Source organism: Cebus imitator, unplaced genomic scaffold (assembly GCF_001604975.1).
Source record: "Cebus imitator isolate Cc_AM_T3 unplaced genomic scaffold, Cebus_imitator-1.0 Scaffold65, whole genome shotgun sequence".
Taxonomy (NCBI): domain Eukaryota; kingdom Metazoa; phylum Chordata; class Mammalia; order Primates; family Cebidae; genus Cebus; species Cebus imitator.
In genome coordinates, this window is record NW_016107380.1 from 7,052,899 (window position 1) to 7,065,333 (window position 12,435).

A 12,435-nucleotide genomic window follows, 5' to 3' on the forward strand; every position below is an offset into this window, starting at 1 on the left:
TGAATACAAGATACAGGCCTCTTCCTTCCCCAGGTACTTTCTGTAGGTTGCATATGTGTTTCTGTCTAGAGTGCAGGCCCACCTGAAGGTTCTCTACCTCCCATAACTGCACTTGGCTTCCCTCAAGAGGGGAGTAAGAGGGTGGTGACGATGAGACCCCCTTCCCCTTTAGAGAGACACATGACTTGTCTCATCCTGACTGCTCTCTCTTGGCCACACACAGACCCAGAGATTTAAGTAATTCACTTTAACTTAAATATTAATTATACAGTTACCGTGTGCATGGGAAATGTGGTAGGCCCTTGGATATATAAGGATGATAAAGACAGAGTTCCTGATTTTAAAGAGCCATTGACCCTCTAGGAGAGAAACACTGGAAAAAATCATCTCTACTATAGTATAGTTTAGACTGTTTAAAGGAGTCAAAAGGGAGAGAAAGTGATTGAAGTCAGTCTGAGAATGCTGTTTCAAGGCAGACTTTCCAGTGGGGTGCACCTGATGAGTCAGGACGAATGTGAACTCAGGTGGATGGGGAGTGGAGAGCCAGGGGAGGCCACTCCTCGCATGAGTTAATGCCCGGATGTGTGAAACTTTACTGTATGTTAAGGGAGCCTTGCTGGCTCAGCAGCACTGGTACTTACAGTAAAAGGGGAGGGATGATGCTGGAGTGGGGAGCAGGCCCAGATCCCAAAGGTCTCCTTATGAAACGCTAAGGAATCAGCGAGGATGGGTGGAGAGCCAGGGAACATTTTTATCTGAAATAATACAGACCAGCAGTGGACCCAGGATTCTGCAGTAAGAGAAATGTCCTGTGTCTGCCCTCTCCAATACATGAGCCACTAGTCATATGTGGCGATTAGACACTCTAAACATGGCTACCACAGCTGAGGCACTGAATTTTTATTATTTAAATGTTAATATTAATAACCATAGGAAGGTAGTAGTGACCATATTGGACAGTGAAGCTATTGATGGATCATTCCCATAGCTGTGTAAGGATGATTTATTTAATAACATTTATTCCATAACATTTTTAACCCTCTGCTGTGTACTTAGCACTAGAATGTAGGCACGAGACACCAATAGCCATGCCTCAGATGGTCCCAAATCCTGCCTGCATGGATCTCTTGCGATGCTTGTTAAAAATTGAGATGCCTGGCCCTTCTCAGAATACGGAGGTGCAAGGTGGAATTCTGTACTTTTAAGTAAACCCAGATGATTCTTGTAATCACTGCAGTGTGAGAACCATTATTCTGTGTTTGGTCAATTGGAGACTGGAGGCAGGATGACCCATTAAGAGACTCTGCGTTGTGGCCGGACTTTGTTCCTAAACTGTTAGGAGAAGGGGAATCATGAAGATCCCTAGTCATCATGAATAGCTGCTGGGATCTGACGCCACCTCACCCTTTAGAAGATCCCCACTTTCCCAAAGCGGGAATGTATCTAATTCCTTAAAGGTCACACTACCTCCCTTCCATAGATAGGAGCTCCCAACAATCTAGAGTCCGTGGAGTGGCCTGTCACTCCTCCCAACTCCAGCCTATTCTATTCTCCTGGCCTCTTGGTAAAGCTATCTCTTTGGGGCTCACACCCCTTCCTATCAGGAATAGGCCAATAAGAATCATCTCCCTAGAGACATATCTTTGACATGTCCTATCCTCAGAGAGTCTCATTCAGTCTTTTTGAGACTCTTCACGGACAGCCCCATAGTGCAGGGCTTCTTAATTCCTGGTGAGACATCAGCAGTAAGGCTGCCCATGAGTGGAAAGCCTGCCAGGCTCCTCTCTTGCAGCCTGGGGTCCCAATCACTCACGCATGTGAGCTGATGTCAAGGAACTTGTAACCTCTGTGATATCTGGAAACTCACCATGCTCTGCTGGAAATAGTTATACTTGAGCTTCTTCCCTTTAACAGTGACACAGAAAGGCACTACACTTTCTCACTTGCCTGGAAATCTTCATAACTTAAGAAGCTAGAAATCTCAGGTGTGGATTTGATCATATTTCCACCACAAATGTATAAAGCGATCTGTCTCAGCAGTCTCGCTCTTTCCACTTCTTACAACAGAGAAAACATCCATTTTCCTACAAAAGGCCAGTCCCCCACAGTTGGGTCCTGGATCCCACACCTCCCCCGCCCCCCGTGACTTCTCCAGCTTCTGCCTCTCCCAGTGTGTTCCATATACACATGCTCTAGTGTCTTCTGTCCTGAACTGGTCCCTCCCCTGATCTACAGTGGCCTCATTGACTGGCACCACCATGTTTTTCCCCCCATCACAGCTTTCTGTCTTCAAGTACAGTGTCTCCAGATCTCCACCTCTTCCTTCCCGCCCATGTAGCATCTCCCCTTCCACGTGATCACTGAACCTGCTCAGACCAAGGTCTAATGAGATTTCTTTAGCCAAATCCAACAAGTGTTTTTCCCAACCTACTCAACTTCTCAGTGGCCCTTGGCCTGGATGACCGTTCTCTTACTTTTGCCCTCTCCTGTGTAGGCTTCCATGATACCTAATTTTCTCTGTTTTCCTCCAACCTCATGGCTGCTCCTTGTCATTCTTCTTGGCTGCCTGTTCATCCTCTTCTTTTTTTCTAAATACTGGCATTCTTAAGGGCTGGGTCTATGCTGCCTTTGTATCTTTCCCCAAATTATGTCATCCTTTAAACACCATCTCTAGCCAGTAGGCTGCTGAGGGTCTATCTAGCCTAGTGTTCTCAGCTCCAAGCTCATATCCAATTGCCTTTTTTTTTTTTTGAGAGGGAGTCTTGCTCTGTCACCCAGGCTGGAGTACAGTGGCATGATCTTGACTCACTACAACTTCCACCTCCTGGGTTCAAGCGATTCTCCTGCCTCAGCCTCCTGAGTAGCCGTCACTACAGGCACATGCCACCATGTCAGGCTAATTTTTGTGTTTTTAATAGAGGCAGGGTTTTGCCATGTTGGCCAGGCTGGTCTCGAACTCCTGACATCAGGTGATCCTTGGCTTCCCAAGGTGTTGGGATTACAGGCGTGAGCCACTGTGCCAGGCCCCCCAGTTGCCTTCTTCATTTTTCAAACTGAGCTGTCAAATAACACCCTTTATCCACTAAAAAGTACTTTCCTTTTTGGCCTGTATTATTTCTCATCTTAGTATATAAGTACTACATGCATCCATTGAGTTTCTTAGGCCAGAATTCTACTTTGGGGTCATTTTTTAGTCTTCCTTTTCATACCCTTCACTCTAGTCCATCAGCAAGTCCTGCTGGCTACCTGACAAATAGTCAGTGATCTGCAACTGTATGTTGGATAAATGAACGCATGTGCCTAACAGAGAAGGGAGCTCAATCTAGAATCAGGTTCACTCATTTAAAATCAAGCAGGCTGGGTGCAGTGGCTCACACCTGTAATCCCAGCACTTTGGGAGGCTGAAGCAGGCGGATCACTTGATGTCAGGAGATCGAGACCAACCTGGCCAACATGGCAAAACTCTCTCTCTGCTAAAAATACAAAAATTAGCCAGGCGTGGTGGCACACGCCTGTAATCCCAGCTACTTGGGAGGCTGAGGCAGGGCAATCACTTGAACTCAGGAGGCGTAGGTTGTAGTGAGCTGAGATTGAGCCACTGCACTCCAGCCTGGGCGAAAGAGTGTGACTCCATCTCAAAAATACAAATAAAATCAAGCCAAGGAGGGAATCGGGGCTCTGCACATAGAGCATGCAGAATATCTATAAGTCCCTTTATTTCCTTAATGAGCCGTAGTGACAGGCACTGGATTCCATCCTAAAAAAAACATATACAGTTTTACGTCATTAGGCCTCCTTTTAGGCAGTCGGTAGTCACAGCAACGTTAAAATTCACAGGTTTGACATAAGCCCTCTCATTACTGGATAATCAAATCACATGATATGACCAAAAAGCCAAAATACAGGATAATTCAGGTCCTTACTCCCTTTCTTCTTTGGATACACATACATGTATCACACACACACAGAAACACATGATAGGAACGCCTCGTCTGGTACTATTCTAGATAGGATTTAATCTCTTTACTCCCAAGAAACAACAATTTTGTCTTGGAACTATGAATGATGCACACCTCCATTTCTGAGTGTGGCATGCATCTCATAAAGATGGGCTGCTGAAGAAACCCTCTCCAAGTCTCAAGGATCATCAGTGAGTTCCACCCCTTCTTCTTCTTTTTTTTTTTTGAGATGGGATTTTGCTCTCATCACTCAGGCTGGAGTGCAGTGGTGCGATCTTGGCTCATAGCAACCTCCACTTCCCGCCTTCAAGCAATTCTCCTGCCTTAGCCTCCCAAGTAGCTAGGGTTACAGGCACCTGCCACCACGCCTGGCTAATTTTTGTACTTTTAATAGAGACGGGGTTACACCCTGTTGCACAGGCTAGTCTCAAACTCCTGAGCGCAGGTGATCCACCCACCTCGGCCTCACAAAGTGCTGGGATTACAGGCGTGAGCCACTGCACCCAGCCCGTATCCCTTCATATGAAGAGATTGGCTACTCAGTAAAGCCAAGAGATCTTCCTTCAGCTGTATTCTTCCATCAACAACATTTAATTTTAGGGGCTTGACATCTCATATCAGTGAAACTGTTTCTCCCAAGCAACTGTTTTCTTCTGTTCTGAAATCTATTCCCCCCCAGATAGGGCTGATGTCGTCTCTAAAGTGAAACAAGGCACACTATAGACCTTGACTTTCCCCAGGAACGACTCAAAAGTAGTTCACTGTTTGGACCCCTACAAACCTTTCTTCTCTCAGACAACCTCACTATTATCAGCAAGGAAGAGGTCACCCATTTCCTTCCTGCTGTAGCAGTGCTGCCTAAAATGTGGTCCATGAAATGCTAGGCCCATGAGCTGCTCCAGCATAAAGGGACTCCATAGTCAGGTATATTGGAACAACACTACATGCCAGGCATTTCCCCTGCTACATATCATTTGCATACTGGTACTATATTTGGTCCATCCAGCAACTCTTTGTGGCTTCATCTTGCTTCCTGCCTTCTAATGATTGAGCTACAGAGCTATTTAAATAACAGCAGCTAAGTCAACCATTCATCCTGGGAACACTTTCCAGTTACTGACCAGTACATTGTTTTCCCCTGAAGTCAGCTGTTCCTGGAAGCTGCATATACGTTCCTCTTTCTCCCTATAGCTGAAACCAATGTCAGGAGTCCCCTGCTACCCTTCAGATCAGGACAGTTGATCCAGTTCAGCCCAAGAAGAATTCAGTGAAAAGGAGATTCCAGACAACAGTGGATTTTCTTTTCTATAATTTTATACCTTCATTCTTTATTAAAAGATTTTTGTAGCTTTAGGATGTGTGTTTGCTAAAGATGTTTCTGGCAAAAACTACTTTCTTTAAAACCAATGTTTGTGGAAATATAGGCAACTCAACCATCTCAGTCTTCATCCAAACAAAGAAGCTCATGTCTACTAGAGAATCATAGTATCTGAGAACGAGGAAAGACCTAAGAGATCCTCTAGTCCATCTGTTTCCAAAATTTGTTTTTAGTGTTTTTATATGAATCCTTAAGCAGAACTGTGATATATGACAGTCATCATATTTGCTCTGGTTTCAGGTGAAACAGGATTGGAACCTGTGTTCTAGACTTATAGCATCCTACTCACTCATCCCAACCAAGACAGCCCCGAGATGCTAACATAGATCCTTAAGCCCCTGAGGAACAGGCTTAAAGATGATCAATCTGACCTTGAATTTTATAAATATGAAAACTGAGACCCATAAATAGAAATAGTTAGTTGTCAGCAAAAATGAGGGGATCAGACCCGCTGAGCCTGGTGCTTGCTTGACTGTTTTGATTCCCTGGAGATATCCCTCCCAGGGCCTGGGAGGCCCTTTCCTGGCTGCCCCACTGTATGGGTTATGCTGAGCAAGGGGGGCAGTCATAACACATGACCATCCCCTTACATAGCATAATTATGCTGCTCATTGCAACAAGGTATTTGGCAAAGAATATGGGTCTCTTTCAATGGGTATTTCAGTATGTGTACATTTTTTAAAGCATCAATTACCTTTTCCTTCCTCTCCTCACAAGCAGAATATCTCAGGAGTATATCCTTGCCGGTACCTGTGCTGGTGGAGGACACCAGCAGCAGCAGTGAGTACGGCTCAGTTTCACCCGACACGGAGTTGAAAGTGGATCCCTTCTCTTTCAAAACAAGAGCCAAATCCTGTGGAGAAAGAGACGTAAAGGGAATTCGGACACTCTTTTTGGGGTAAAGACCTGACTTACTCGGGGCGAGAGAAGCATGTTGGTAAGTGTGTCATTTATAAAGGAAACTGAGATTTATGCAGCATAAATTTTCTCAGCATTCCAGATGAGAATTTTGAAGATCACAGTGCCCCCCCTTCCCCTGAAGAAAAAGATTCTGGATTCTTCATGCTGAGGAAGGACAGTGAGAGGCGAGCCACCCTTCACAGGATCCTGACCGAAGACCAAGACAAAATCGTGAGAAACCTGATGGAATCTTTAGCTCAGGTAAATCCACTCCCAGATGGTTCATTTCCCAACCTTTTCTTGCGTATTTTACCTATGTCCTAACCGCCTGCAGCCACAGATGACGTGAAAGCCAGGAGGAAGCTGCAGTGCTCATGATGGTAAACAAACCTACCCCAGGGGAAAAAGAAAGTAAACCCCTACATTAGGGAATATATTCATATAAACATAGGAAAACAATTTTTTCACTGCATTTTTGAATATAACTATTTTTAAGAAGCAAATTTTTCACATTGGTGACATTCCAACTAGTCCCTACAGGCCTCTTTTACTCTTCATTCATTTGTTTGTTCATTCCATCAGTAAACACGCACTGAACCATGTGAGTTGCTGATTCTGACATTAGCATGAGGCTACCTGCCAGTTGCTCCTCTCAGCATTTGGGAAACATCAGCAAATACAACAGAACTCCTGAGCTTGTGAGGCTATATTTAGATGGCAGGTGAAGGGCAATGAGAAGTAAATTGCAGTAAGCCTTCACTTAATGTAGTTGATAGGTCCTTGGAAACTGTGACTTAAGCAAAATGACATATAACCATACCAGTTTTACCATAGCCTAATTGATATAAACAAGAGTTAAGTTCCTACGTCATATTTCTAGTCACAAAAACATGGACAAACTCCTAAATAAAGACGAAAACACTTCTAATATTTAATGTTGAAATAAATGTGAACTCTATTACATTTAAGAAAGATTAATAAAAACAAGATAACTATTTACTCAATTATCCCACCCAGTTCAGGGTCATGGGTGGCCAGAATCTGTTCTGGCAGCTCAGTACCAATTGGGCACCTGCCCTGGACAGGACACCATTCCACTGTAGGGCACATTCACACACACACTCACAGTCACTCATGCTGGGACCATGGAGACAAACCAATGAACCTAACGTGCACATCTTCGGGATGCAGAGGAAACTATATTTATTAGCCTGTGCTCATGCCACTAATAAAGACATACCTGAGACTAAGTAATTTACAAATGAAAGAGATTTAATTGACTCACAGTTCCACATGGCTGGGGAAGTCTCACAATCATGGTGGAAGGCAAATGAGGAGTAAAGTCACATCTTACATGGCAGCAGGCAAGAGGCAAGTGTGGGGGAACTCCCATTTATAAAACCATCAGATTTCATGAGACTTATTCACTATCATGAGAACGTCATAGGAAAGACCCTCCCCTGTGATTTAGTTACCTCCCAACTGGGTATCCACTGTGACACATGGGGATTATGGAAGTTACAATTCAAGATGAGATTTGGGTGGGGACACAGCCAAACCATATCACCAGAGTACCCCAGGGAAAACAACACAGACAGGGAGAAAATGTGCAAACTCCACACAGACAGTGGCCCCTACCAGGAATCAATTTTTTTTTTTCTCATCAAGGTTATAACGAAGCAACATTGAGCAAAACAGTGTTATTGGAGGAGCTGCTGTATATAATAGGTTAGAAAGCCATATGTACTCTGAAAAAACCAAGCTTGCCAGCAAACCTATCGTTCCTTGGTATACTAGTTTGCTAAGGCTATATCTTAGTCCATTTTCTGTTGCTATAACAGAATACCTGAGACTGAGTAGTTTATAAAGAAAAGAGGTTTATTTGAACTCAAGGTTCTGGAGACCTAGGAAGTCCAAGATCCGGTGGCCCATCTGCATCTGGTGAGGGCCTTGTGCTGCTTCAACTCATGGCAGAAAGTAGAAAGGCAGCGGGACGTGAGTGGAAAAAAGAGAGGGACAAGGAGAGCCAACTGACTTTATGACATCTGGCTTTCCTGAGAACTAACCCAATCTCATGAGAACTGCATTAATCCCTTCATGAATCTCATGACCCAAACTCCTTTTGAAGACTCTACCACCTGTCAATATCATTACATTGGCCATTAAATTTCAACATGAGTTTTGGCAGGACAAATCACATCCAAACTATAGCAAGCAACCATAACAAACTATCACATACTGGGTGGCTTAAACAATAGAAATTTATTTTCTCACGGTTCTGGAGGCTGAAAGTCCAAGATAAAGGGGTTGGCAGGCTTGGTTTCTCCCGAGGCCTCTCTGCTTAGCTTGCAGATGGCCACCTTCTTATCATGCACTCACATGGTCTTTTCCAGTGCACTTGCAGCCCTAGTGTCTCTTCCTCTTTTCATATGGATACCAGAAATATCAGTTCAATTGGATTAGGGCCCCACCCGATGACCTCACTTAGCTCTAAGTATCCCTTTTGAGGTCCTATCTCCAAATGCATCCCATTGAGAATTAGGGCTTCAGCATATGAATTCGGAGAACACAGAACCATAATAACTGGGAAAATGTACTCCCTGGGATTCTGTGTACAGATACAAGGAATAATCCCCTGCCCAAATCTGCACCAGGAGAAAAGAGAATTTCCCTCAGCCTCAAGCTTCTTATGGATGCAACCTCCCACAGGCATGCTTAGTACCTGGTATGACACTTCTTATCCTCTTTGAGTTCAACGGATACCAGGAACTCATCTACCTGCCTCCCTTGCCTGTGGCCTCCACCTGTCCTTCATGATCACTATGGACTACTGCACATAGCTTCTTCCCTCTCTGTGTCCTGAGGAAATAGCTACAAAAAGGTTGGGGCTGGAGGAGTCCAGCCAAGTTTTTAAAGTCTCTTAGTACAACACTTTACCCGTTCTCATCTTTTATTGAGATGTAAATGGAGCAGAGCTCTCTCTTGGCTCTTGCTAAACAATCTCAGCCTGTCTCTGTCTTGAGAACCTCACCATGCTTCTTTGCTGAACATTCCATCACCTTAGGAATTCCCTAAGGTTCACCTCTTTAGATCTCATAGAAGGAGCTGAAAGGCCATATATGTGCCAGTAGAGCCTTGGTACAAGGAAAACTGAAATGAGCATCTTCTACACACTCTCAAAAACCCTGACTTGGGTCCTAAAGGAAAGCTATCTCGAGCAATTACTCCGAGGGCCGGAAAGAAGATTTTCTGGAGTGAGGATAGCTGGCCTCTGAGTCAGGGGAGGATGGGTGTTGTGCATGCTTCGTGGCAGTGCTGGGAGATGCGGTAGAGACAGAAAGTTTCGAGCCATCAGCCTTCTCTCTGGGCTTTCCTTTGGCTCACAGTTGTCATTCAAAGACTGAGAACAGGACTGGGTTGACCCAAGAAGAATAACCAGGCTGGACAGAGAGAGAAGCTGGGCAGCACTTGTAGTTCATTCATTTATTCAACAAATACTTACTGAGTATCAACCAGAGGCCAGGCACTGTACTAAGTACTGAAGATACCATGGTGAACCAAACAAAAAGATCTGCATCCCTCTGAAGTTGACATTCTAGCAGAAAAAGAAAAACAGACACACATATGTTAAACGTATGGTAACAACAGCAAACATTTTCTTTGGACCAGGTACTATTGTTAGTATTCCATGTGTATTTGCTCATTTAATCTTCATGACAGTAGTACTATACTAATAGTTCCATTAGCATCCTCATTTTACACATGAGGAAGCAGACACAGAGGACTCGAATAGTTTGTCAGAGTCATGCAGCCCTAAGCAATGGAGTTAGGATTTGGACCCAGGCAGTTTGGCTCTGAACTTTTTGCCTTAACCACCATATTGCCCTACCTTGCTAGTAGGCCCAATGGTGACAAGTGCTAGGAAAAACCTACAGTGGGGTGGTGGGGAGGCATTGGAGGTGGAGAAGGAAAGTAAATCAGCATTAGCCACTGTGGAGTGAAGGGCTCTCTTGTGGACCTTTAAGATGCTTGATTTTGGTCAGAAACACATAAAACCCAGGAATTGCCTAGATCTCTAATCACCCCCAAAGAATGTGCTTTCCCAGTACAGAAAATGCCAGCTTGTTTGGGGTCTGTTCTTTGTCTCGTTGCTGGACCATAGCTCCATCAGGGCTAGGACTGCCTCGACCATCACTTCTATGACTGTGCTGGAATACTTAAATGCTAGAGTGGTTAATCATGTTCAATTGTTTGGTACCTCCTAGTTTTAAGGTACCATTTGAATGTTCTCTGTAAAAGGAGAAATGAAAGAAAATCTTAAAAGCAACCATCAGAGGACATGCCTTAGTGCACCAGCATGAAGCTACCAGTGAGAATCCAGAACTGCTGATCAGAATCGCATGCCGAATCCATAATGGCCACATGATGGTGAGGGTCCTTCTGACTGTGCTGTTAAGGATGTTGGGAATCCTTTCCTGTGACGTCAAGTGGTGATTCAGTGGTCGAACAGGTTCTGACCCAGGTTGACAGCTGCTATTACAGGTCATGGGGATAGTAGAATATAATGGTTAGGTGCTTGGGCTTAGCTTGGATTTCCCTTTGTTTGAGGCCTGGTTCCATCACTTAAAGGCTGTGCAATTTAGGCAACTTAGTTAACTTCTCAGAGCCTGAACTTCCTCATCTATGATAGTGGAGTCGACTTCATAAGGTTGCTAACTGAGATTGTGAGTGATTTAAATCATAACAAAATATTCCACAACTGTTAACTGTTATTGTTATCATTATCAAGCGGGCTAATAGTAGTTATCTAATATATTTCCTTTTTTCTACAATCAATCAGATAGAAATAATTCTTATCATTGTATTATTTCTAGATACATATTTATATTAAGCCTATACTTTATAACAAAACCAAATCTAGATGTTGGTCAGGTCCTCAAATCCTTAAACCATGAAAAACGCTTTAATCTGTAACATCCCTCTGAAATCCACTCCTGGTTTTTAAAGAAGCTTAAAGGATAAAAACTGGAGAGCATCTTTGCAGAAGACCCTGTGTATTAGTCAGGGTTCTCTAGAGGAACAGAACTAATGGAATATATATATTAAACATATAGTATGGGAGTTTATTAAGTATTAACTCACATGATCACAGGGTCCCACAATAGGCCATCTGCAGGCTGAGGAGCAAGGAGAGCCAGTCCGAATTCCAAAACTGAAGAACTTGGAGTCCCATATTCTAGGGCAGGAAGCATCTAGCATGAGAGAAAGGTGTAGGCTGGGGGCTAAGCCAGTCTCTCTTTTCACATTTTTCTGCCTGCTTATATTCTAAGCACACTGGTAGTTGATTAGACTGTGCCCACCCAGATTAAGGGTGGGTCTGCCTTTCCCAGCCCACCGATTCAAATGTTAATCTTCTTTGGCAACACCCTCACAGACACACCTAGGATCAATTCTTTGTATCCTTCAATCCAGTCAAGTAGACAGTCAGTATTAACCATCACACCCTGGTACTAGGAGTGCAGGAAATGCATTACTGTCTAATCTATGCTGACACTGAGTCAGGCTCACCAGATACTAGCCAAGATGCTTGTTTTTGAAGGCACACGAATGAGTTAACATGGAGAGACTGGAGTCAGAACAGAAATAAACGATGACATAAGTAGATGAAGAAGCCTGAATAGAAAACATTTCCCAGAGTAGAGCGTGTTCCTTTGTAGGCCAGTGACACACATAGCAAAAAACCAGAAGCAACATGTTTTTCTGTTGTAAAAACAAAGTTAAATGTCAAAAAACAAGCTTACTATTTGAACTATTGGCAAACATGTAATTGATTTTTTACTCAAAGAAGCTTCCAATTTCTGCATAACTCACATTTTTTTCTTGAACATATTTTCATGGTGTTATGATTTTGCCTGTGAATCTTTACCTTGGATGCAATTTAGTTTGTGGTAAGGAAAAAATCCAGCAAACTTTATAATGGTTCCCAGTCTGATTTTAAAATATTCCTTAAATGACAGCTTTCAAGCTTTTCAATATAATCTTATGTCATGAAAACATAAACTTGAGACTGAGCTTCCAAACAAAAAAATATTGAGAAAGAACTCAATGGTGCATTTCTTTTTTATTTTAATAGACTTCTAGAAATTATAATTTTCACAGCCCAGCTGAGGAATGTTAATTTTTTTTTTTTTTTTTTTT

The 12,435-nt window shown here is 43.4% G+C and overlaps 1 protein-coding gene across 1 annotated transcript in view; it reads left to right on the forward strand.

Annotated features, from left to right (window-relative positions):
• MAP3K5 (mitogen-activated protein kinase kinase kinase 5) overlaps positions 1-12,435 on the forward strand; it is a 148,606-nt gene that overhangs the window by 105,992 nt on the left and 30,179 nt on the right. The window contains exons 20-21 of the mRNA XM_037739239.1: positions 6,058-6,235; positions 6,330-6,498. Coding sequence (XP_037595167.1) covers positions 6,058-6,235; positions 6,330-6,498 — 347 coding nt within the window. The remainder of the gene's footprint in view (positions 1-6,057; positions 6,236-6,329; positions 6,499-12,435) is intronic.